General features: G+C 44.6%; 1 protein-coding gene across 1 annotated transcript in view; it reads right to left on the bottom strand.

Annotated features, from left to right (window-relative positions):
* Positions 1-26,551, bottom strand: part of ISX (intestine specific homeobox) — an 83,110-nt gene extending 56,559 nt beyond the window's left edge. Inside the window, exon 1 of the mRNA XM_031934659.1 lies at positions 26,425-26,551. Within this exon, the coding sequence (XP_031790519.1) occupies positions 26,425-26,551 (127 nt within the window). The remainder of the gene's footprint in view (positions 1-26,424) is intronic.
* Positions 26,552-27,584: the final 1,033 nt, after the last annotated feature.

The raw sequence follows: 27,584 nt of genomic DNA, 5'->3' as shown, positions 1-27,584 counted from the left end.
AACTGAGCTCTGTAGAACCCAAGATAGAGGAATCTCTCCCAGTCCCCTGGTTGGGCCAATTGCAGTAGCAAAATTTGCCTGTGAATTCCAATGGCTAGCACATAGAGTAAAATAAAGGGTGGACCACTGATTAATGAACCACTGAAGAAAGTAGAAAACAAGAGTGAAAAGACACTGGATTTGAGTGTTGTCACAAGACTTGCAACAAAAACAGCAACACTTTGATGAGTTCTATAAGTTGAGCTCTAATTATATGCTAGGGGCCACACTCAGTACTGTACATGAATCATTTCCAGTCCTCACTACCGCCTAATGAGATGCAAATCATTGGCGTTGTTGGAAGAGCAAATCCTAACGCTTAAGTGCAGGCATTCTGGTCAAACAAGAAGTCAAATTCCAGTGCAGTGTGTGAATGTTGGAGATGTTACTCAGCTTCTCTGTCTGTTTCTTCTACTGTAAAATGAGCATAACAATTGTACCTCTAACATATGGTTTTTATGAAGTTTACATGCATTCATGCCTTTCGAATGCTTAGGACAGCACCTGGCACAAAGAGAAGCTCAGTAGATGTTGACTGTTACTGTTCTTACTTGATAGACAAGGAAACTGAGCACCAGGAAGGTTTAAGAACATGAATAAAGTCACCGAAGTAAAAATGGTGGAGTTAAATTTTGAGCACAGGTTTGATCTCAAAGCTCCTGCTCTTTCCAGTCTATGAACAGGTACTTATTGAGCTTCAGTCATGTGCTGTCATCTAAAAAGACAGGAAAGACAGAGGCAGACAGAATTCCAGCTCCTCAAAGAAGCAAATGTTTTTGTGGGGGGAGAGGCAATCAACATGTATCCAAGAGATAAGCAAGATCACTCTGGTGCCTTGATGGGGATGAAGAAGGAGAGGGCATCATATAAAGAGTGGGACTGAGGTGGATAGTGGTGGGCAGGGAGACCTTCTTTGAAGAGTGATGTTGGATAAAGGCCTGGGGTGGGGCAGGAGGAGGCAGCCAACTGCAAGGTCTGGGAAGAGTGTTCCTGATGTAGTTTGTGTATTTGTCCCTGCCCAAATCTCATGTTGAATTGTAATCCCCAGTATTGGAGGTGGGGCCCGGTAGGAGGTGATTGGACCATGGGGATGAATTTCTCATGAATGGTTTAGCCCCATCGCCTTGGTGCTATCCTCACGCGAGTGAGCTCTTGTGAGATCTGGTTGTTTAAAAGGATTGGTTATCTCCCTCCACCCACGCTCTTGCTCCTGCTCTAGCCATGTGATGTACCTGCCCCCCCTTCACCTTCTACCATAATTGGAAGTTTCCTAAACCTCCCTAGAAGCTAAGCAGATGCCAGCACCATGCTTTCTGTATGGCCTGCAGAACCACGAGCCATTTAAATCTCTTTTCTTTATAAATTACCCAGTCTCATGTATTTCTTTACAGCAAAGCAAGAACAGGCTAACACAGTTCCCAACAGGAAGAACAAGTGCCAAGGCCCTGGTGGCTTTGAGGAAGAGAAAGAGGCCAGTGCGATTGGAGAGCAGTGAGGTAGGAGGGTTTGGTGACATCTTAGCCATTCATACCTTCTGAGCTTGGGCTTTTACCTGAAAAGCAGGGAACATTACTCCAGTGTCTGCTTGGGGGGACTGTATTAGTTTGCTAGGTGTGCTGTAACAAAGTACCACAAACCAGGTGGCCTCAAGCCACAGAAATTTCTTCTCGAACACTTCTGGAGGCTGGGGTCAGAAATCAAGGGGTCAGCGGGGCTGTGCTCTCTCTAAAGGTCTAGGAGGAGAAGCTGCTCCACGTCTTTCTCCTCGCTTCTGGTGTTGCTGGCAATCCTTGGCATCCCTTGGTTTGTAGACCCAGCACTCCAATCTCTGCCTTTGTCATCTCTTCTGCAGGCCACAAGTCCTATTGGATTTAGGGTCTATCCTACTCTAATGTGACTTGTCATAAGTTGATTACAGCTATGAAGATTCTATTTCCAAATAAGAGTTCAACATCTGGGTCTGAGTTCCTCCTCTGCCTTTAACAATGGGTAGGTATTCAGGGAAGTGGCTGAGTCTTGGTGAGCTTTCTTTCCCATCTCTAAAAAGGACAGCTTTTAACGCCTCAAGCACCATCATCTAAGTAACTCCCGAGAGCCCCAAAAACAGAGAACATAGGAACAGCGCCCCTGGAGGTGATCCGTGGCGGGTAGCGGGGAATACGCTGGTATAGGAGGTTAGAACTTCAGAATCTCTTTCCGGGCGACATAATTCAACCGGTAACAAGGACCAAACAATAGTCATATCAGTGAAAGCAACATTTCGACTGCATAGTGTGGTGCAACAGACCAGCGCTGTTATTCTGTGGGGGAGGAAGTTCAGGAAGGAAGGTGCTGAGGGACAGGAGAGACTCGTGTTCTCACCCTGATTCCACCAGACGGTGCTTGTGTGACCTCCAACAATTTTACAACTTCTTTGACCTCATCTTTCTTATTTTCCGAAGTAGTCATTCAGGCTGGATGATGTACTTTTGAATTCCCATGGTTTCAAGAACACTCCACTTTACTGACCATAATTTACAATTATTCAACTGGCTAAGCAGGAGGTAGTACAGTCAATGCCGTTCTTATTACACCTGAATTTCAGCTTGTGAATATCGGCAAGAATCCAGACAAACACCATAATAAATAATGATAATTGTGATTATTGATTAAGTCACAGACACTTTACTTTGTGCTTTGCCAGTATTAATTCAGTCTTCCTACAACCTGCTGGGGGATGTATTCCCCACCACCCCACGGATCGCCTCCAGGGATGCTGTTCCTGTGTTCTTTGTTCTAGGAGCTCTCTGGAGTTACTTACACAGTTATCCTTTAAGCATGAGGAGCTGCCACTTTTAGAGATGGGAAAGGATGCTCAGTGAGACTCAGCTACTTCCCTCAATGCCCACCCATCATTAAAGGCAGAGGAGGAATTCAGACCCAGATGCTGAATTCCAAAGCCCGAGCCTTTTCCAGGGCACCAAGCTGACATCTGCACACCCCCCAGAGGCAACTTTTTCATGGGAGGGAATGTGGGACTGGGGCTAGGGAGGGTTGGGTTAGTATCCCAGCTCTGTGACTTTGAAAGGGTCACTGAACCCCTCTGTGCCTCAGTTTTCCCGTTAGTATAATGGGGTCATACTCATTCCTACCCCATACGCTTAAATTCAATGAGGATTATATGTGGTGCTCCTAAAACCGTGCATGGCTGGTTAGGCACAAATGGAAAAGTCTTTCTCCATGGAGGAAAGTCACTGAGAACGTTCTCAGGGAACCTGCTCGCGGGGCAGATGGAGGATTTGGTGATCAACACAGCCTTTTGAAGGGGTCGTCTTTTCCAACAGAACATGACACAGCCACAGGGAAAGTTGTTTTAGTTCCACTTAGTTTGATTTATTATTGATAATTTTGGAGATAAATTAGAATCATTAAAATAAGAGGCTGCAGTCTGCAGGCTGTTTTGAATTCCAGGGCCGTCTGCTTCGCATTTCCTGGGAACTGAGTGAGTACATTTGCATGTTTAGAGGGGGAGAGCCCTGGGAGAGCAGGAGGCAGAAAGTCCTATCTGGAAAGTCTGGGCAATGAGAAAGGAAGCGCAGCTTGGAACTGTGTGTTAGCTGCTGGGGCTGCCATAACAAGATGCTATAGACTGGGTGGTTTAAATAACAGAAATTAATTTTCTCTTAATTCTTGGAGGCAAGAAGGTCTTAGATTAAGGTGCCAGCTGATTTGTTTCCTGGCAAGAGCCATCTTCCTAGTTTGTATATGGCCGCTTTGGCCTCACATGGCTCTTCCTCTGAGCATGTAGAGAGAGGAGGGTGAGCTCTCTGGTGTCTTCTTTTTATTTTTTGAGTCGAAGTCTCACTCTATCGCCCAGGCTGGAGTGCAGCGGTGTGATCTTGGCTCACTGCAGCCTCCACCTCCCGGGTTCGAGTGACTCTCCTGCCTCAGCCTCCCGAGTAGCTGGGATTACAGGCAAATGCCATCATGCCCGGCTAATTTTTGTAGTTTTGTAGAGATGGGGTTTCACTCTGTTGGTCAGGCTGGTCTTGAACTCCTGACCTTAGGTGATCCACCCGCCTCGGCCTCCCAAAGTGCTGGGATTATAGGCATGAGCCACTGTGCCTGGCCCTGGTGTCTATTCTTACAAGGAAACTAGTACTACTGGATCAAAACCCCACTTTTATCACCTCATTCAACCCTAATTACCCTCTAAAAGCCCCATCTCCAAATATAGCCTCATTGGGGGTTAGAGCTGCAACATACGGATTTGGAGGAGGGGAGGACATAATTTAGTCCATAGTACACTGCTTTCCACTCCTCCAGGAGGCCTGCCATGATTGTTAGTACTGTAACAAGAACAGTTGCCAGCACCTTACTTTCTAAGTCCCTACAGAAGCATAATGAGGTCAGGAACCTCATTACTATTCCTTTCAGCAAACTGAGGCACACAAAAGGAAAGTCACTGACCCAAGGTCCTCAGCTGGTGAGGAGTGGAGCCAGGTCAGGGACCTTGTGCCTATGACACCTTGTAGAGCTCACTGTACCTCGTCAGTCTTTCTCCCAGGGTGGCCGGGTGGGAAAAGCACCAACTGAAATAAAGTGTAGATTCGGAGGGTACATGTGCAGATTCATTACATGGATATATTGTGTGATGCTGAGGTTTGGGCTTGAATTGAAGCCATCATCCAAATAGGGGGCATAGTACCCAATAGGTAGTTTTTCGACCTTTCCCCCCTTCCTCCCTCCCCCATTTGGAGTCTGTAGTGTCTATTGTTCTTGTCTTTATATCCGTGTGTACACAATGTTTAGCTCCCACTTCTAAGTGAGAACATGTGGCATTTTGTTTTCTGTGTCTGCATTCATTAGGTTAGGATAATGGCCTCAAGCTGCATCCATGTTGCTGCCAAGGACATGAGCTCATTCTTTTTTATGGCTGTATGGTATTCCATAGTGTATATGTACCATATTTTCTTTATCCAGTCCACCATTGATGAGCACCTCGGTTGATTCCACATCTTTGCTATTGTGAATACGGGACCGATTTTTGAATCAACCTTGGGCTAAATACTACCTCTATCACTTAGAAGTTGTGAGACCGTCAGCAAATTATTTGCCGTCTATGAGAGCAGTTGCATCACTTGGAAAGGGATAACAGGACTGCACTCGCATGGTGGTGTTGAGGTCAAGCAAGATGAGGTATGACAAGTGCTTAGTATGAGGCCTGGAACATGGGTGCCATTTAGTCAATGCAATCATTTGCACTTTGGGTGCTGTGCATATAAGATCTACAGGAGTTCAGGAGGCCTTTGAACTTGCCCATTGAACTTGCAGAGGTGTGGTCTCATCTCTTACCCAAGTATTCAGGACCTTCCCCCGACTCCGACCCTCATCTCCGATCTTAAAAAGTGATCCCAGGGGGCCGGGCGCAGTGGCTCAAGCCTGTAAACCTAGCACTTTGGGAGGCCATGACGGGCGGATCACGAGGTCAGGAGATCGAGACCATCCTGGCTAACACGGTGAAACTCCGTCTCTACTAAAAAGAATACAAAAAACTAGCCGGGCGAGGTGGCGGGCGCCTGTAGTCCCAGCTACTCGGGAGGCTGAGGAGGAGAATGGTGTAAACCCGGGAGGCGGAGCTTGCAGTGAGCTGAGATCCGGCCACTGCACTCCAGCCTGGGCAACAGAGCGAGACTCCGTCTCAAAAAAAAAAAAAAAAAAGTGATCCCAGGAAAGGGTGTGACAAAAATTATTCATGTTAAAGTATAAATGATGAAGAAGGACTTTTGAGGTCATCTTTGATGATTTTAGAGAGAAATTATGCAATTTTTTTTTGTTTTGAGATGGAGTTTCACTCTTGTCCCCCAGGCTGGATTGCAGTGGCACAATATTGGCTCACTGCAACCTCCGCCTCCCAGGTTCAAGCGATTCACCTTCTTCAGCCTCCCGAGCAACTGGGATTACAGGCATGCACCACCATGCCCAGCTAATTTTGTGTTTTTAGTAGAGACAAGGTTTTACCATGTTGGCCAGGCTGTTCTCAAATTTCTGATCTCAAGTGATCCATGCGCTTCAGCCTCCCAAAGTGGTGGGATGGTAGGCATGAGCCATCGTGCTCGGCCAGAAATTGCGATTTTTAATCTTTGTGGATGATAGACTCTGGCAAGGCCAAACTTGGGTCTCGGTCGCCCTGTTGTTCAAACAATATTGCTCACATCCTCCTATGGGTTAGGCCTTGTGCTGGAGACTGGTGGGTCCATGTAGAAATGACTAAGATTTAGAACTGCCCCAGAATGACTGATGCCCAAATCTCCCCCTTCCTCAATTTCCTTTCTTATTAAATGGCATCACTGCTCATCCAGTAGTTCATATCGAAACCCTTAGGGAGTCATCCTTGGTTCTTCTTTCACATCTGGTTCTACCCATCAGCAGGTCATTTCAGCTCCAAGCTTTATTCCCAACCCACCCTCTCTGTACTCCCTCCAGAGCTGTTGCCCTAGTGCAAGCCAACATCATCTCTTACTGGGACTACAATAGTCCCCTGGTGAGTCCTTTGGATTCCACCCTTGCCTCCCTACGATCCATGCTCCACAGTGTAGCCAGAACAACCTTGATGCAATGTCAGCCCCGCCACTGACACATGCCCCTGTTCAGAGTTTCAGTGGCTTCCCACGCAACCTAGAATGCAATCAAATTTCTCACCCTAGCATTGAGGAGTACTGGTTAAGTAAGTCGTGGGTTCTGGAGACAGACGGATTGAATTCAAATCCTAGCTCTGCCGCTCACCAGCTCTGTGATCTTCGGCAACGTATTTTACTTTTCTGTGCCTTGTTTTCTCATCTGTAAAATGAGGTTAATGCTATTACTTATCTTGAAGGATGCTGTGGTATTAAATGGATTTATACACGGAAAGTGCTTCAAATAATGCCTGACACTTTGTAAGTAAGTACTTTGTGAGTGTTAATCTTTATCCTGATGATGCTATCTTGTAAGGCTCTATTTGACCCATGCCTGCTTCTCTGATTTAACTTTCTTCTATTTCTTTCTTCCCTCACTGTGGCCCAGCTACACTTTCCTTCTTGCTTGACCTTGAGTATTCTAAGCATGTTCCTGCTCCAGGGCCTTCATGCGTGCTATTCCCTTCACTGGGAATGCTGCATGAGGCTCCTTCCTTGATATTTGTACAGTTGTCACCACCTCAAGGAGGTCTTCCCTGATGACACTCATGTCCATTTATTCTTTTGTTCTGTTTTCCTTTTCTTAATAATGTTTATTATTACCTGATAAATGTGTTTATTTGTCTATTATTTTCTCTCTATTCTGGTTATCCATTGATGCATCATACACTATCCCTAAAACAACATTAATCTTTTTTTTTTTTTTTTGAGACAAGGTCTCACTCTGTCACCCAGGCTGGAGTCCGGTGGTATAATCATAGCTCACTGCAGCCTCAAACTCCTGGGCTCAAGTGATCCTGCCCCCCGTCAGCCTCCTGAATAGCTAGAACTACAGGTACACACCATCACATCTGGTTAATATTTAGACTTTTTTGTAGAGATAAGATCACTCCATGTTGCCTAGGCTGGTCTCAAACTCCTGGCCTGAAGCGATTCTCCCACCTCAGCCTCCCAAAGTGCTGGGATTTCAGGTGTGAGCCACTGTGTCTGGCCACCATCAATCATGTTATTATGTTTATGGTCAGGAACCTGGGAAAGGCTCAGCTCAGTGGTCCTGGCTTGGTGAACCCTCATATGGTTTCAGTGACATGGTGGCCAGAGCAACATCTCCGTCTGTCCGCTCTGTCTTTTCTTGTAGACTCAGGGCATCTCCATGTGGACTAGTTTGGGCTTCCTCACAGCATAGAGACATCGGGATGGTCAGATTTCTTACGTGGCAGCTCCAGTGCAAGTGATCCAGCCAACCAGGAGGAAACTGCCTGGCTTCTATGGCCCAGTCTGGAAGTCACAGAATATCATTTCCTCTTTACTCTTGTGACTAACCAACCATTAAGGTGGGCCCAGGTTCAAGGTGAGGAATGGAGAGCCCATCTCTTGATGAGAAAAAGATGAACGAGTTTGCAGACATGTCTTAAAACTACCACATTTCCCAGCTAGATATGAGCTCTATGGGGACAGGAACTTTGCTTTGTTCACCATGGTATCCCTGGCATCTAAAATAGTGCCTGTCACCTAGTGAGTACCCCCAAATATATATATTTTTTTTCTTTTTTGAGACGGAATTTTGCTTTTGTCGCCCAGGCTGGAGTGCAATGGCATGATCTCGGCTCACCACAACCTCCGCCTCCTGGGTTCAAGCGATTCTCCTGCCTCAGCCTCCCGAGTAGCTGGGATTACAGGCACGTGCCACCATGCCTGGCTAATTTTGTATTTTTTTAAGTAGAGATGGGGTTTCTCCATGTTGGTCAGGCTGGTGTTGAACTCTGGACCTCAGGTGATCCACCCGCCTCGGCCTCCCAAAGTGCCGGGATTACAGGCGTGAGCCACCATGTCCCACCAAATACTTACTGAATGAATGAGACAGTTAAGACTGTGCAGGCCGGGTGCGGTGGCTCAAGCCTGTACTCCCAGCACTTTGGGAGGCCGAGACGGGCGGATCACGAGGTCAGGAGATCGAAACCATCCTGGCTAACACGGTGAAACCCTGTCTCTACTAAAAAGTATGAAAAACTAGCCGGGCGAGGTGGCAGGTGCCTGTAGTCCCAGCTACTCGGGAGGCTGAGGCAGGAGAATGGCATGAACCCGGGAGGCGGAGCTTGCGGTGAGCCGAGATCGCGCCACTGCACTCCAGCCTGGGCAACAGAGCGAGACGCTGTCTCAAAAAAAAAAAAAAAAAAAAAAAAGACTGTGCTAAAGCCCCAAACTGAAAAGTACTTTTATCACCACAGTTATCCACAGTTCTGACAACCACAGTTCTGACAACCCATTGAACCAATTACTAAGCACATAGAAGAAATGATACTAATTAAGCATGAGAAAACAAAGTTTATTTAGAAGGCAAAATGCAGTATTACCTCCATAGACACAATCACCAGGGTCTTATCCTTGGGGTTCATATCTTATTCATCTCTATCTCTTTTAGAGCTAAGCACAGAGCCTGGTGCAAGACAAGCGAGCCGCAAATGCAGTGAATGGGGTTTTAAAAAGAATGGCCAAGTATACTCTAGTCTTGAGATTATTTCATAGCCTCCTTATTAAAAAGTTAATAAAATTCCCACTTCTGGGCCACTTATCTCAAGGAAACAGGTGTGCTGAAGAGAAATGTGTGAACTATCATTTATCAAACACCGGCCATGTGCCAGGGAATGTGCCAAGTGCTTCATAGGCACAATGTGGTTTATTTTCCATAGTCTGCCATAAATTTGGGTACCATTATTATGTCTTTGATCCCACACCTGGTAGATGTTGAAAGTGAGGCTTAGAGAAGTTAATCACAGCCCACTTCCCGTTAAGGCTATAAGTAGTAAGTAGTAGGGAAGGAGAGAGTAGGGCTGGAAGAAGGAGGATTCTAAGGTTTATTTGGCTCCAAAGCCTGAGTTCATTGCCAGATTCCTTGCTGCCTCCATAGGCCCTCAGGGCCTGCCCACAGCACGCATAGCTGAAGGCTCTTTCCCATCTCACCTGCACCCAGACTTTTACTATAGTTGGTCCATTAAGGAATATTTTGGCCATTTGAGTTGATGTTTAGCAAAGACCAATTAGTGAACCATTGCACCGGCTGTCTGTTACTTTAAGATTCTATTCAGGTGGGCATCTTTATAAATGTTCTCATTATCAACTGCTTAGAGTAAATAATTTTAAAGGGGTGACAGATGATTCCAGTGCACTTGAACTTAGCGAATCTGATATCTGATCTTGGAGCAGTGCCTGGGGTTTATGTCCGTTGCCAGTATCCTGACGAGCTGGAGTTCATAGCCGTTCTGCACTTTAGGATTGAGACTGAGCTCTTGGTTCTCTGGAGCCTGTGGGTAACTCTGGGAGCCACTTTTAACAGCATTATTTCTCAGGAGACAGTGGGTGGTACAGGAAGCTTGGGATGCGGACTCAAAGCCAGGGTTCCCTTTTACTAGACGTACAACCCTGGACCAGTGACTTAGTTTTTCTGAAGATCTGTTTCCCCATCTGTCAAATGGGGACCACGATACCTACCTTCCAGGCTGGATTAAGTCAGATAATAGAGCAATATTTATCAGTCACCTATTATGTTTATACCAGGAGCTGTTGTAGACAATGGAAATTTGGTAGGCATAAAATGAAGTCCCTGATACCATGGAGTTTACATTGTAGGGGGAGCTTAACATGAACATGGAAAACAAATGTGAAAAAAATCATTTTAAGTGGTAGTAAGTCCCATGAGTATAAAGGAATCATGGTGGGGGATGGGGGTGGCATAGGGGCAGTGGGAGGGCTGTTTACATCGCAGGAGCTGGGGATGGGAAGTTCTTTCTGGTATTTCAGGAGAGACTCAAGTAAGAAAGGGAGCTGATTTCAGGCTGAGGGAAGAGGGAAGAGCTAGAGAAGGAGGGAGAGGCCTCCTTCTCTAGTGGAGGAATAGCCTTAGCCAGGAGGCCCATGTGGCTGGAGAAGAACGACAGGGGAGGGGGAGAAAATGAGGTCAGAAGAGCAGGGCTGGGTCATGAGGGTCCCGGAGCTCAGGATGGGGTCTTGGAGTTAGATTCTACAAGATGGTATCTGTAAAGCACATAGGTTAATGGGTGCTCACAGGTCAGTTGAATAAATGACTCTTTGCCATCATCTGTCACACCCTCTGCTGGACAAGGAGCAGAGATAGAATAACCACACTCCCCGTTCTTCAAGCTGCCTAGTTCCTTTTCCTCAGTTCCTACCTTCTACATCTCCTTCCTAAGAACTGAAGATTCTGAGCATTTTGCTTGGTTCTGGCATCCCAGGCTAAAGTGCGTCTGAAAAATGTCCTGGCGGATAAAAATTATTTATTTTCCCTAACCAGATGCATTAAAAAAATAACAAAATGGAAAATGTCCTCTTTAATCAAGCTTTGTCATCCATTTCCTTTGTGGCTGAGAACAGATTTACCAAGCTTGTGTTTGGGATGTTGTCACTGTATGGGAGTGAGGGAGTCTCAAGCTCCAAGAGAGTGGGAATAGCCTTGCTTTCACGCTGCAGACTCAGAGAACTTTAGGAACACAAGGGGCCTCGCCCAGCCCCATTTTATGCAGGTATACAGGGATGGCAGCTACAGTAGACAGGGACTTACTATGTCCTTAGCTGCTCTTGTAGGCCGGAGGAAATAGAGCTGGATAGTTCTTTGCAAAGGGTTTCATCTATTCCTTACTATGCTGTAAGACAGGGACCAGTTATTGTCCATATTTTGAAAAAAAAGGAAAATTGAATCTCGGAGTGGAAAAGTAAGTCACCCAAGGTCACACAACTCAGAAGCAGGTGAGCAGGTGATCCTAGTACCCATGAACTTGGCTCAGCCAAACTTTAGTCAGGCTTCTCCTTTCTACAGGCTCCTAAACTTTGCTCATCCTTTAGTTTAAGCAAGCACCCAGGTGCAGAACAGCTTGTTCTGAGGCTGACCAGAAGGAGAAATCCAGTTAAACTCCCCTTTCGTGTTACATGCTCCCCTTACCACCTGCCAGCCTCCTGCAAAGTCCCTGCCAGTTCTGCTTCCCTCTCCCTAGAAAAGAAAGCCCTATTTGGTTTGATTTTGAGATGCTTCAAGACCCCAAAGTCACAGTGTTGTCCCCACTGTAACAGTCTCTCCTATCCTAAGTCAAGGTTGGCTTTTCATTTGACATAGGGAAGTTGTGATTTAAATCCAGAATTCTCTGAACTATTCAGTTTATTCAAGGTTAGAGTACTCCGAAACATTTACTTCTCTATGGAATACTGTGACATATGGATGCATTTTCTTCTACAAAGCAAACTAGAAACAATATTGCCAATGATGTGGTCAGATTCAGATCTGAGTATATTACGTGAAAGTTGGTCTTCAAGCCTAAAAAATATACATAAAGAATTTTAAAGACATCTCAATTTTCTATAAAAAGCTTGTTTCTATTTGTTCATTTGCTTGTCTTTTGCCCACATAGACCAGCAGATGTATGATATTTTAAAGAAAAATTATGGGAAACAAACTTAAGAGTAAGAAGACTAATATGTATTTTTTTTTTCCTGTGAAATATGGTATAATAACTATTTGGATTCAGCAAGTGTTCAGTAAAGAAGCTGGTCTTCTGAGCTCATTAAGCATAATTTCTGGGCCGGCAGAATTGCTTTAAATGGTCAAGGACACACGAATCAGAAACAATGGATCTGGGTTTGAGTCAAGGCTTTGCTGTTTGCTGGTTACACAGCCTTGGTCAATTTCCTCAGGTTTTCTGTCTATAAAATAAGGATTAAAATAGCACTTTCCCCCATTTTCCTGTTGCGATGAGGCTATAGTGACGCATGAAGCATGATGCATTATGCTTGCTCAATAGAGTTTAATAAATATAAGAGAAAGATTCCACCCTGGGGAGAAGCACTGTTTGTCTTTAAAGATAGTTTGCAGAGCAGGAGAGACATTCTGATAAACCGTAATAACTCACAGTTCAAGTCTACCTGATTGCATAAAAATGTGTCTTTTGTCCCAATTTGCCCCATAGGTTGCTTCTTCCTACTCCAACTCTTAGCAAGTGTTTCCCAAGTTAATTGCATCAGTAGCTCCTCATGGAGGCTTCCTGCAGCTCTGGGGTCTTGGGTCCTTTAGGCTGTAGGTTACATTTGCTTGTCACCAGCCACTTTCCCAGTGGTGCAGCCAGGTGCAGGCATAGAGGCCAACTGGGGCTAAGCCCTCTCATGCACTGTTGGCTTCAGCTGTGTGCAGGCAACCACTTGATGTGTGGACACCTAAACCTGCTCTTGAGCAAGCAGCTCTAGAGACCCAAGAACAGGAGTTGTTGGGAAGATAAGGGGCTGCACTCGGGGCTGTAACATTATCTTGAAGCAAACCCTCCAGGTCAGACTGTGGTTGCATGAATGAATGAATGAATGATTTAATCGAGTCTGCTTAATACAACCCTGAATTTTAGCACTAGTCACAGTGTGATGCATCCATTTATTCACTTGGTTGTGACAGTGTCACTGTATTTATTCCCGAGGGCTGCTGTACCCCAACATTGCAAATTGGATGGCTTACAACAATAGTTTATTCTCTCACAGTTCTAGAGGCTAGAAGTCCAAAATCAAGATGTTGGCAGAGCCACGCTCTCACCAAAATCTCCGGGGAGGACCCCTCTTTGCTTTCTTCACAGCTTCTGATGACTCTTGGCATTGCTTGGCTTGTGGCAGCATCACTCCAATCTTTACCTTCATTGTCACATGGCTGTCTTCTCCCTGTGCCCCTCTTTTCTTACATGAACACTGGTCATATTGCCTTAAGGGCCTACTCTACTCCAGGAACTAATTACATCTATAAAGACCCTATTTCCAAATAAAGTCACATTCACATGCATCAGGGGTTAGAACTGGAACATAGCTTCGTGGAGGACATAATTTAACCCATAACGGTCACTGTTAGTGGCTGATCCTACACCCGTTCACAACCTCCTCTTCCAGCTACCTGATACTTAGGGGCAGACATATGGCACAGTTCTGACCACTGAGAGCTCAGTGGAGGTTTATGGGATGGGCCACCCAGTGAAGCATTATTTTCCCTGATAACTAGGAAGAGACTTGACTGGCAAGCCTCCTTTTTTCGTTTTTCCTACTTCTGGTTTGGAATATGCTCATATTAGAGGCACAGCCATCATTTGGTGGCTAGGAGTGACATATGCAAGGAGAAAAGCCAACATGCTAGTGATGGTAAAGAGAAAAAAGAGAAGGAGCCCAGGTCCTTGAGTTCCTGTGTCTCCACTGTTGCCCTGTCCACCTCTGGGCTCATTGATTTGGAAGTCAAATGAACTCCCGTCTTTCAGTGTCATTGTTATGGGGTTCTGCTACTCTACAGCTAAATGCATACCTGATCAATACACGTGGTTATATTTCCCTGATTATGAGAATGATGATAGCTAAGTTAGAAAAACTACCATTCATTGAAACTTTCTTTGGAGGCATTGTACTTAATGCTTTACATAGATCATATAATTTAATAAATATATTACCTCTATAAGATAGTAATGCTATTATTCCCATTTAACAGATGAGGAAACAGAGTCCTAGAAAGGTTAAGCACAGGTCATCGTCACATAGTGAAAAAGTGACTGAAACAGGATTCAAGCACCAGTCTACTGGTTCTCAAGCTGGTGCTCATTCTACTGCATCATGGGACCTCTTCCCAGGAAAACCTTGAGAAAAGAACAATAGCAATGATGACATTGCTCATTTATTGAGAACACACTATCCATTCAGTCACTTATTGAGTCAGGCAATGTGCTAATGCTTTACCTGCAGAATCTCATGGTGAAGTCTTCAGAGTGCAGGGGCTTAGCACTCCTTCCACAGCCCTCGGCACAAATGGCTCTGAATAGCTGAGTGATGCTGGGTGCATTTGAGCTGGGCTCTACAGGAAGAGTAGGAGTTTGATAGGTGAAGAAGAAGAAAAGGAGCATTTCAGAGAGGGGAAGCAGCAGAATAAATGGTGCCTCGCCAGGGTTTGGTTATCAGAAAAGGTGTGAGTGTGGCTAAGGTTGTTAGCTGTTTCCCAATATCCATTCTCTCTTTCTTTCTGTTAGAAATAGCACATCCCCAGCCAGGCGTGGTGGCTCACGCCTGTAATCCCAGCACTTTGGGAGGCAGAGGCAAGGCAGATCATGAGATCAGGAGTTCGAGACCAGCCTGGCCAATAAGGTGAAACCTTGTCTCCACCAAAAATACAAAAATTAGCCGGGCGTGGTAGTGCACACCTGTAGTCCCAGCTACTTGGGAGGCTGCGTCAGAAGAATCACTTGAACCCAGGAGGTGGAGATTGCAGTGAGCTGAGATCACGCCGCTGCACTCTAGCCTGGGTGACAGAGTGAGACTCCATCTCAAAAAAAAAAAAAAAAAAGAAAAAGAAAAAAGAAATAGCACATCCCCAATTTTATCTGAGTACATGGCCACCCAGCTATAGACAACATTTCTGAGATTCTCTGAGTTTGATTAAAGTCTCACCAATGGGATGTGTAACTTGCTGTTATTTCTTTAAGAAACAGCTTGCCTCCTACTTTATGTAGGCCAAAGTATGGGCATGGTAGTGACCCAGTTTTGATCATGGAGGTAAAGACAAAATGCCAGGGGGTGACGTAGCTGGAAGATAGAAGGAACCTGGGCCCCTGAATGACTTCATGGAGCAGAGCTGCTCTGTCAGCTTGGACCTCTCGTCTTTGTTAGATAAGAGAGAAATAAGCTTTTTTCTTATTTAATCAGCTGAATTTTGGGGCTTCTTTGTTATAACAGATTAGTCTTTACATGAATGAATCTGCTCAATCTCAACCTGGATCACATCTGGAGAAAGAAACACCCAGTTAATTCAGTCTAACTCTCAGGAGAAGACAGAAAATGGAGATGTGGAAAGAAGCTTGACTTGGGGAGGAGAAGAAAAGCTGCAAGACCCTTAATTGTTTCTTTCACTTGTTGATTTACTAATTCAACAAATGTTGATTGAACACAGACTAGGGCAGCTACCTAAGCCATATTTTCTCCCCTATTTTTTAAAATTTTATTTTATTTTTAATTGACAAATAATAATTGTACATATTTATGGGGTACACAGATGTTTTGATAGATGTATCCATTTTGTAATGATTATATTAGCATATTTGTCCTCTCAAACATTTATCATTTCTTTGCAATGAGAACATTCAAAATCCTCTTTCCTAGCTATTTTAAAATACGCAATGCAGGCCGGGCGCGGTGGCTCACTCCTGTAATAATCCCAGCACTTTGGGAGGCCTAGGCAGGCAGATCACTTGAGGCCAGGAGATCGAGACCAGCCTGGCCAACATGGTGAAACTCCATCTCTACTAAAAATACAAAAATTAACCAGGTGTGATGATGCATGCCTGTAGTCCCAGCTACTTAGGAGGCTGAGGCAGGAGAATCACTTGAACCCGGGGGGTGGAGGTTGCAGTGAGCTGAGAGCCAAGATCGCACCACTGCACTCTAGCCTGGGTAGCAGAGTGAGACTCTGCCTCAAAAAAAAAAAAAAAAAAAAAAAAAAAAAATTAAAATAATACTAATAAAAAAGTAAAATATGCAATACAATGCAATATTATTAACTGTAGTCCCTCTACTGTGCAATAGAACATCAGAACTTATTCCTCTTAACTGTAACTTTGCACCTGTTGACCAACTTCTCCACTTTCCCTTTTTACTCCTCCCCACCAGCCTCTGGCAACCACCATTCTAATCTCTATTTCTACGAGTTTTGACTTTTTTTAGCTGCCACATGTTAGTGAGAGCACACAGTATTTGTCTCTCAGTCTGGCTTCTTTTACATAACATAATGTCCTCCAGGTTCATTTGCCACAATTGACAAGATTTCATTCCTTTTTGTGGCTAAAGACTATTCCATCGTGGATATATACCACATTTTTCTTATCCATACATCTGTTGATGGATGCTAGATTGACTCCGTATCTTGGCTGTTGTGAGTACTGCTACAATAAACATAGGATTGCAGATATCTCTTTGACATACTGATTTCATTTCTTTTGGATATATACTTAGGAACAAGACTCCTGGATCATATGGTAGTTCTATTTTTAATTTTCTGAGAAACCTCTATACTGTTTTCCATAATGGCTGAACTAATTTATATTTCCAGTGAGAGTGTTTAAAGGTTTCCATTTCTTCACATCCTTACCAGCATTTGTTATTTTTTGGCTTTTTGATAATAGCCATTCATTTGAGTGAATTTTTGTATATGGTGATAGATAAGGGTCTAATTTCATTCTTCCACATGTAGATATCCAGTTTTTCCCACATTATTTATTGAAGAGACTGTCCTTTCTTCATCATGTGTTCTTGGCATCTTTGCAGAAAATAAGTTGACAATATATGCATGAATTTATTTCTGGGCAGTCTATTCTATTGCACTGGTCTATGTGTCTTTTTGTATTCCAGTACCATGCTGTTTTTCTTATTGTGGCTTTCTAATATATTTTCAAATCAGGTAGTGTGATGCCTACAGCTTTGGTCTCTTTGCTCAAGATTGCTTTGGCTAGTCAGGGTCTTTTTTTGGCTTTATATTAATTTTAGATTTTTAAAAACTATTTCTGGGAAGAATGTCATTGATAACTTGATAGGAATTACATTGCATCTATAAATAGCTTTGGGTAGTGTGGACATTTTAATAATACTAATTCTTCCAAGCCATGAACATGGCATACCTTTTCAAAATCCTCTCTCCTAGCTATTTTGAAAAGACATCTATTTGTGTCTTCTTTAATTTTTTTGTTCAATGTTTTATAGTTTTCAGTGTAGAGATCTTTCACTTCCTTGGTTAAATTTATTTCTAAGTAGTTTTTTGGTAGCTATTATAAATGGGATTGTTGTCTTGATTTTTTTCAGATAGTGTTCCGTTAGTGTATAGAAATGTTATTGATTTTTGTATGTTGACACTGTGTCCTGCAACTTTACTGAATTTGTTTATGAGTTCTAACAATTTTTTAGTGGAGTCTGTAGGGTTTTTTATATATAAGATTATGTTGCCTACAAGCAGAGACAATTTAGCTTCTTCCTTTTCAATTTGAATGCCTTTTATTTTTTCCTTTTGTCTATTTCTCTGGCTAGGACTTCTAGTACCATGTTGAAGAGAACAAATAGACAAAAACCGTATATGATCATTTCAATAGCTGCAGTAAAAGCATTTGACAAAATTCAACATTGCTTCATGATAAAAACTCTCAGCAAATTAGGAATAGAAGAAATGTGGTTCAACACAATAAAAACCGTATATGGCAAACTCAAGGCTGAGGTACTGAACAGAGATAAGTTGGAAGCTTTTACTCTAAGATCTGGAGCAAGATAAGGATGCCCATTTTTGCCACTTCTATTAAACAGAAGACTGCTCTATTTTCTTCATCTCATTTATCACTATTTAAAATTACATTATCTCTCTTGAGTAGAGTAGTATTTACCAGAAGGTAAATTTATTGCATTAGAGAAGGAAACGTTATCAAGTTTTTCTAGAGCTAGAAGAAATATAATGTGGGAAGTCTGCAAATTCATGGGAACTGCTATAAATCATTATTGCCCTGTGGAGAAGTAGACAAAAAAATAAGGAGATTTCAGCCCAGCTAGAGGTCTCTTTTCTGATGAGCACAAGAGTAACGTGAGTCAAGAACACAGCTGGGCTTTGATCGAATGGAGCGAAGGGTGCAATGGGGATGGGAGTCTGATCTCCCACACTAAGTTGGTTAGGTATTGGGGCCCACACAAATAATAATGAGAGACATTCTGTGCAAATGAAGTAAACAACATTGAAGACAGGACAACTTAAGACTGGGGGAGGAACCGAGAGGGGCTGTTCAACAGAATGAGGATGAGATCACAAAGGGATGAAATTGAGTGCTGGGTAGAAGAGATTGATCTAGAGTTTCTGGGTCTGCATATACTTTTTATTTCTCTCACTATTTCACTTGCAACCAATTCTGCTAAGCAAAGCAGTCAACGCCAATGGACTCTCCCCTGTTTACTCTGTTGCCCTGATTGCATGACACCCGACAGAGAGCAAGGTGTGTGAGCCATAATTTATTTATTACTTGTTCAGTGCCTGTATTCCCAACTAGGAGCACTCCATGAGGGGGAAGGAGTTGGTCTATCTTGTTCACTGTGGCCTCCCCAGCACCTAGAGCAATGCCTCGCATGTAATAGGAGTTTCATAAATAAGTTTTGAGTCAGTGAATAAAGAAACCAGACAAAGGAATAAAACAGTAGTCAATTTCAGGCTGGGCGCGGTGGCTCAAGCCTGTAATCCCAGCACTTTGGAAGGCCGAGACGGGCGGATCACAAGGTCAGGAGATCAAGATGATCCTGGCTAACATGGTGAAACCCCGTCTCTACTAAAAAAATACAAAAAACTAGCCGTGTGAGGTGGCGGGCGCCTGTAGTCCCAGCTACTCGGGAGGCTGAGGCAGGAGAATGGCATGAACCCAGGAGGTGGAGCTTGCAGTGAGCTGAGATCCGGCCACTGCACTCCAGTCTGGGTGACAGAGCGAGACTCCGTCTCGGGGAGAAAAAAAAAAAAAAAAAAAAAAAAAGTAGTCAATTTCAGTAATTCAAAGAAAGAGATAGCTAGTTTGAGATGGAGAAAACACAGGGAACCATTCTTTAGCAATACAGCCAGGGAAATATATTTATGATGACGCTCAAGGGAGAGAAAGAGTTAGCTGTGCTAAAAATAGGGAGGAGAGCATTTCAGGCAGAGGGAAACGAATGTGCAAAGACCTCAGTGTGGGAAAGAGTTTGGCATGTTTCAAGAACCAAAAGAAGGTTGGTCAGATTTCAGGGAGAGTGGGATGAACAGAGCTGGAAGGGGTCATCAGGGGATAGATCCTGTAGGGGCCTGGCGGGCGTCATTAGGAGCTGGGATTTTATTAAGATTTATCTCTACTCTAGGTCTAGGGAGACCTAATTCAATTTTGCTTTGAAGAAAGAATCCCAATTTCTGTGTTGAGAATGGATCGGAGGCAGGCAAGAGTGTAGGTGAGAGAGAATCAGTGGTTTATGTGAGAAATGAAGTTGGAATGGACTGAGTGTGTGGCCATGCAACTGGAAAGCAGTGGGTAGATTTATTTGGAACTTGCTGATAGACTGGATGTGAGAAGTGAGGGAGAGAGGAATCAAGGATGCTGTATCAGCTAGCTCTTGCTGAGTCACAAATAACCCCCATATTCAGCGAATTAAAACAAGTCATTTATTACAGATCACGCCTCTTGTGCGAGGACTGGCTGGGCTAAGGTGGGCTCCCTATTGGCCTTGGCTGGACTCACTCATGCTTTTTTGGGTCAGCATGGGTGGGAGGAATGCATGCCCTGCTTTCATCTGGGTTTATCTGGGCTAGCTAAGCTGAGGCAGCTCTGACCCCATTGCCTCTCTTCCATCTTCTCTGGGATGAGTGGGCATGTTCTTCTCATGGCACAAGAAGGAGCAAGCTCAATTACACAAGAGCTTTCAGGACCATGTGTTACATTTACTAGCATTCCACTGGCCAAAGAAAATCCCACAGAGGTAAAGAATTATGCTCTAGCATAGTGGGAAATGCAGCACCCCATTTAATTGGCAAAAGGTGTGGATACCAGAAGGGGTGAAAAATTGAACCATTAATGCAGTCTACCACAGACGCCTCTCTGCTTCTGGCTAGTTTTTATTATAATTTCCCCCTTGTTCCACTTTAAACAATTTTACTCTCTTCCCACCCACAGACTAGCACTCCTATTTACTTATCTTTGGAGCCTCCCAGGAGGAATAAAACAACAGAACTGGAGACCTGTTCATGTGTTTTGGCCTTCCTGCCCAGGATGGGTGGGTAAAGGTCTGGGTCAAGAGTAAGTTTCACCCCTTTTGAGTTTGGGCTCTGAATCTGTGGAGCTGAGGATGGATGTAAAGTCTGGCCACAGTATTGTGTGGGCTGACGATGAACGTGGAACACACAAGTGCAGGTTTACAAAAGCAATTGAGAAGGGCCTTGGTTGAAATGCAGAGAATATCTGCAGCTTAAATACTGGAGTGATTATATCATTTGTGGGGTTTTGCAAGCTAATTTGTTTGCTGCCTTTTCAATTTGCCATTCAGTTTCCATGGTTTCACGGTTGGTCAGAGATAGAATATTTAAACCCCACAGACAAAGCTTGAAGTTGAAGTGCTAAAATGGCTATGGAATTGTTTTATAGCACACTGGTGGAAAGGCGGCCATCCAGGGAATCGAGAGAGAGTTCTGGCTTTGCCACCTTTATGCAGAGTTCCTTCTCCGTGCCTTGATTTCCCCATCTGTGATGTGATATGAGCTCTATGGTGGTTCCTTCCAGCTTTATATTAGCAACAATAATAAAAGCAACAAAGATAATAAGTAGAAGTGGCAGAAGTAATAATAGCGAATGTGTATTTAGCTATTATTTCATTAAATACCTTGGCCGGGCGCAGTGGCTCACTCCTGTAATCCCAGCACTTTGGGAGGCCGAGACAGGTGGATCACCTGAGGTCAGGAGTTCGAGACCAGCCTGACCAACATGGTGAAACCCCATCTCTACTAAAAATACAAAAAATTGGCCAGGCATGGTGGTGCGCACCTGTAATCCCAGCTACTTGGGAGGCTGAGGCGGAGGCATTGCTTGAACCTGGGAGGCAGAGGTTGCAGTGAGCCAAGATTGCACCATTGCACTCCAGGGTGGGTGACAGAGTGAGACTCCATCTCAAAAAAAAAAAAAAAAAAAAAAAAAAAAAATATATATATATATATATGTATGTGTGTGTGTGTGTGTGTGTGTGTGTGTGTGTGTGTGTATGTATTTAATGTCCAGTAGAACATTCTATTGGAAATATTCTGTGTCTACACTGTCCAATATGACATGGTAGCAACTTTCTACATGAGGTACTTTAGAGGTGCCTAGTTCAAACGAAAGACTGCCTTTTAAATTTCATTAACTTAAAAAACTTAACTTTGAATTGACACTTAGGTACAGGCAACTGCCGTAAGGAACAGCACATGAGGGAGAATGGCCCTGGCCACACCCGAATGCGGCACGTCACGGTGTTTAAGAGCAGGGCCTGTGGACCTACATTTTCCAGGCACAAGTACCCATTTTGCTACCTATTGGCTGCATGACCTTGAGCAAGTTACTTTCCCTCTTTGTGCCCCAGTTTTCACATCTGGAGGTGAGAATAAAATGAGTGAATTCATGTGGAGCACTTAGAACAGTGCCTGGCTTATGGTAAGAGAGATGTAAATGGTTATCAGCATTATTGCACCCAGAGATGGAAAGATGAAAAAACTCCGACATGCATTGATACTGTTTAATTTGATTCCCATAAGAGTTCCAGGTAGTGTGGTCCTCCTCTCCCATCCCTGTAACCCACTCTGTGCCCCCAAGCCCAGATACTGTTTTGCTGCGATGGCTGTCACCTACACCGCCACAGTCACAGGTCTGTTCTTGGGAACTGGAGTCTCTTTGAGCATAGGCAGAGCCACCATGCCTGGGAGTCCATGCCGCAATGGGAGCAACGTGTAGTCACCAATTGACCAGTGTGGGTGCAAAACACCCAGCTCTTCGGTCTCCAAACTCCATCAGAGTCCGAGAGCTTGTTTGTGCCCCAGAGCTCCCCAAGGCTGGGGGCTGAGGCTGGGACTCCAGAAATTACTCCGTTGCTGGACTCCACCCCACCCTGCTTCCCTCACCCTGACTTCAGCTCTGCAGGGCGTTCTCTACTCACTTTATGGCTGAGGAATTTGAAGCTCATGGAGAGAAGGGCTATTTCCAACATTGCGTGGTTTTAAGTGAGGCTGTAAAGCAGGGACCAGCATACATGTTCCGTCAAAGGCCATGAGTTGATCACAATGTGCTGCCTATAGGGATGCTATTTTCTGCGCCCACGAATACCTTATACACGTGGCTGATACACACCGGTGACAGATGGCGTCCATTCTGACTGTACCAGTTGCTAATCATTTTCAAGATCATCCCTGCTTCTACTCCACATCTTTACATGGCATAACGTGTAGCTACGTATTTGGGGTGAAATGCAGACCACCCTAGAAGACCTAAGGCAGAAGGTTGGTGGCGCCCCTGCTCCTCTTTGCTCCCCGGAGACAGAGCACTCAGCCTTCCCTCCTCCCCCACACAGCTTTCCCTCAGGCTGAGTCTGTGGAGCTATCTCTGCATAAAGACTGTCTTCAGCACCAGGCTCATTTGCACAGTCATTGAAGAGTGGTTGAGGGCGATTAGGAATCAGGCACCATGCCAGATGAAAATAACACTTCAAGAGGTCAGGGAGCTTTCTCAAGGCCAAGCAGCCTGTAAGTGTAGAGCTGGGATCTGCATGGATATCTTCAGAGTCTCCATTTTGGAGGCACCCCACCCTCCTTCCAAACAGGCTTTGCAGAAGATGAAATGTGCAGACTCCTGTCCACCTGGCCCTGGATGCGTAACCCAGATCTCCACTGAGAACCTTTGCCCTTCAAAGATGTAAATGACTCAAACCCCTGCCAATCCCTGAGGAAGTCCAGAGCCCCTCCCCTGGGTTTCTGCAGAGTCCCGAGGGCTCACTGTTTCTGGACTGCTCAGGCATCCTGAGATGCCTCTGTTGAGCAAAGTGAGGACCTAGCTGTGCATCTCATCTTCTCTTTGTGTCCTCCTCAGGTGAGTCCACTTACATCAGGCATCAGTGAGCAATGGAAATTTGGTTGGAGGCTTGAGGGGGAGACATTGAGGCATCATTGACAGGCACTGCAGGAATCACCACTCTGTAATGTAGATTTGCCATTTTGCCACTGTGGAATTTCACTGCTGAGTTCATCTCAGTCTCTCTCCATCCTCTTGGCTCCTTACTCCTCTTCCAGCCTCATTCTTCACTCTGTCCCTGCTCCCTTTCCTAGGGACAACTCCCTTCCTCTGAAGACCTGATACCAGCCACACCTGGGGTGCGGGCAGTTGGTGGAGGGGCCAGGGCTCCTCTGTTACATGGATCTCCCAGGCTTTCCCCCCTCCCAAGGCTGCTGGTGCTCTTCCTAAGTGAGCTTCTTGTCAGTGATGCTTTCCACCTGTTTTCACACCTATGGTTATGGCTGAGTGTGAGGGGAGAAACAGAGGAATCACATAGCTGATTGCCCTTGGATCTACCACTTCCTGGGATCCACATTCCACAGGCTGTTGTCCCAGCTCTAAACACAGAGCAAGAATCTCTACCCACTGGTCGTGCCTTATTGATTGCTCATCAACAAAACCCTGACCTGAGCTTCCAGACTCAACACAGCCCTTTATTCCTCCTTTAGGAGGGTCCAGACCACCCTCTGCTCCTCCCTCTCACTTTGAGAAAAATCTTCTATTTGTGCTGATGTGACAATAAACTGAGACAGCCATTGTACAAGTCCTCATTCTTCAGCTGACTCAACAGAACTGTTGGTAATTAAAATTTTCCTGGGTGGATGCTGCTGCAGATAGGACAGACTGATGCTTGGAATCAAGGCAATGCTTTGGGATTTAGTTGAGAGAGACGAGGAGCTCGTGAACACGGATGGAGGCAGAGCCGTGGGCCATCGTTCAACTGGATTCTAAATTTAAGAATAATTGAGTCGTTATTTGCTGGTCAACATTTCAGGGGTTTGTAAACAAATTATGAGGGAAGGAAAATGATCATGGTAATGATGATGGTGATAAGGATGATAATGGCCATTGCATTGTTAACAACAGCAGGTAGTATGCTTTCTATCTTGCAGACATAGATACTGGGTATCTCATTTCATATGCAAAATAACTCTGAAAGGGAGAAAGTCGAGTTTAGGCTTAAACTCATTGCTTCAAAGGAGTCTCCAAACCAGTTCTCTAATCTATGATCCAGTAAGTTTCCCTGCCAAAGTCTCTCTCTCTCTCTTTTTTTTTAATTTTTAATTTTTAATTTTTTTTTTTTTTTGAGATGGAGTCTCACTGTGTCACCCAGGCTGGAGTACAGTGGCGCGATCTCGGCTCACTGCAGCCTCCATCTCCGTTCAAGTGATTCTCCTGCCTCAGCCTCCTGACTAGCTGGGATTATAGGCATGTACTGCCACACCCAGCTAATTTTTGTATTTTTAATAGAGACAGGGTTTCACCAAGTTGGCCTGGCTGGTCTTGAACGCCTGACCTCGTGATGGGCCCTCCTTGGCCTCCCAAAGTGCTAGGATTACAGGCATGAGCCACTGTGCCTGGCCCAAAGTCTGTTTTCACAAGTGTTCCCTTCACAAAATGCATATTTTGATATATTTTGCCCACTATGTGTGATAGCATGTAAAGATAGCATGTTATTACTAGCTTCTTCTTTTAGATAAAGAAATCGAGGCAAAGGGAAATCCATTCATCTAGCCCAGGCTTCACAAGTGGGAGGTGGTGGACCCCATGACCACTGTGTATCAATGACACCTGGTCCAGGAGTCTGAAATCCAGCCCCCACTCTGGTTAACAAGTTATGGATGCTAGTATGAGGCTGAGTTTGCTGGGAGGACCAAATCCTCTATCAAATTCATTAAAAGATATGACCTTTTCACCAAGCTGTGGGCCCACTGGACTTGTATCTGCCGCCTGGAGGAGTTGCCTTTTTTGATTTGCACCAAAACTTGGTGTAGGACAGTGGCCCCTGAAGAACCAGTATTCAAACCCTGCAGCCTGCTTTCAGAATCTGTTCTCTGACCTCACAAAGCAGGGGAAAGCAGTATCTGTTCCTTCTCAAAGGCTCCTTTTACTAGTGTTTCCTCCATAAAGTACACATTTTGGTATATTTTGCCCATTGTTTATGATAGCAGGTGAGGAACCATTGTTTCTGTGGCCTCAACAAATAGGGGTTTGCCTTTTTCATGCAATAAGGAGTCCAGAGTTAGTGGTTTAGAGTACGTGCAAAGTCATTAAGAACCCATGTTCTGGGCCGGGTGCAGTGGCTCATGCCTGTAATCCCAGCACTTTGGGAGGCTGAGGCGGGTGGATCACCTGAGGTCAGGAGTTCAAGATCATCCTGGCCAACATAGTAAAACTCTGTCTCTACTAAAAATACAAATAATTAGCTGGGCATGGTGGCGGGCGCCTGTAATCCCAGCTACTTGGGAGGCTGAGGCAGCAGAATCGCTTGAATCTGGGAGGCAGAGGTTGCAGTGAGCCGAGATTGCGCCCCTGCACTTCAGCCTGGGCAACAAGAGCGAAACTCCATCTCAAAAAACAAAAACAAAAACAAAACAAAACAAAAAACAGAAAAATCCATGTTCCATTCAGCACCCTGATTTTGTTAGGATGTGGCTTTCAACCTCAAGGTGTCTGCTGCACAGTCGAGCTTCACATGTGAATTTCAGGCAGAAAACATTGGGAAAAAAGCCAAGAAAAATAAAAAAGGGAGTGATCCAGTTAAGTTGGTCTTTTGATATGAGGAAAATTATAGCTCTCTCAGAAGTTCTACGCTTAAATCTCATTGTCTAGAACTGGGTCCCATGGCCACTCCTAGTTGCAGAGGAGTTTGGGAAGTATTTTTAACTAGGCATATGACTACAGACTAGACAAAGTTGGGATTCTCTTAGCAAGAAAAAGGGAGACTAGATCTCATGGGCTCCGGGCAATACCAGTCACATCCAAGTAAACTGCATGCATAAAGTAACATTTAACTTGTTCTTCTGCTTTTATGAGTCAAAAACACAACTTCTTAGTGGAGCATTTTTGATGGCAATATCTAGATCCATTGCCCGCTATCTTTAGGAGACTGTGCAACATACACAGGGTCAGGAAGCTGAGCTGCTCTTCCACGGTCATCTTCACGCTCACAAGTTCCAGCTTCCACTTGGGTCCAATGCTGCCTTCCCTCCCACGTCCTTGACACCTGGTTTGGTCCCCGGTCACCATATCTCCCTCCTACCTCTTTGGCTTTGCCATACTTGGGCTTTATAGCTCCTGGCTCCTCCACATTTTCTACCACAAACATACTAGGGGCTGGGATTGCAGCCAGAGGTCCTGCCCACTGCCCGCTAGCTGCTGCGCCTGCTGCACAGCCAGTGCTCCAGGTCCAGACGCAGGGCCTAGGGCCCTGGCTTGTTCCCAGCCCACCTATTTGATCATTGGCCATGGAGGATATGAACCAGAGTTCTCAAAGCACAGCCTGTTATAGTTCCAGCCGAAAGTAGTCCCCTGGGTGTTTTAGCTAACCTGGGCAGTCTCGTTGTGAGTAAATATAGAGTTTTCATTAGGCCTTTGGAAATACTGGAAAATAGCTCATAGTTCTATATAACCCTTTTTAGCCCAGTGCTGTCTAATAGAGCTTTCCATGAGGGGGGAAATGCTCTCTCTATCTGTGCTATCCAGTACAGTGGCTACTGGCCACATGAGGTTACTGAGAGCTTTAACCGTGGCTAGTGCAATTGAGGAGCTCAGTTTCTAATTTTATTTTATTTTTGTTAATTTAAATTTATAATTAAATAGCCACATGAGGCTGGCAGCTACCATACTGGATAGCACAGCTCTAGAGGTTTTCTCTATGAACTCAAGGTCCTGAGAAGTGTAGGAAGTGTGTAGGAAGCCAGCTACCTACACTGAGGTAGCTGGCTGAATCAAAGAACAAAACAAGGATGAAAATCACACATTATGAAATAATGAGATGGTAAATAGACCAAAGGGCACCCATTGACTCTAAGGCCGTAATAGTGACCATTTGTTGGATATTTACTCTGTACCAGGGATTTAATTGATAATTTCTGGGGGTACATAGTAGGCATATATATTTATGGGGTACATGAGATGTCTTGATACAGGCATGCAAAGAGTAGTAATCACATCATGTAAAATGGGGTATCCATCCCCTCAAACATTTATCCTTTGGGTTACAAACAATCCAATTACACTCTCTTAGTGATTTTAAAATGTGCAATCAAATTATTATTAA

The sequence above is a fragment of the Piliocolobus tephrosceles genome, chromosome 19 (assembly GCF_002776525.5).
Source record: "Piliocolobus tephrosceles isolate RC106 chromosome 19, ASM277652v3, whole genome shotgun sequence".
NCBI classification, from domain to species: Eukaryota; Metazoa; Chordata; class Mammalia; order Primates; family Cercopithecidae; genus Piliocolobus; species Piliocolobus tephrosceles.
Note: the sequence above shows the minus strand (reverse complement) of the source record. Positions and strands in the feature narration are given on the sequence as shown.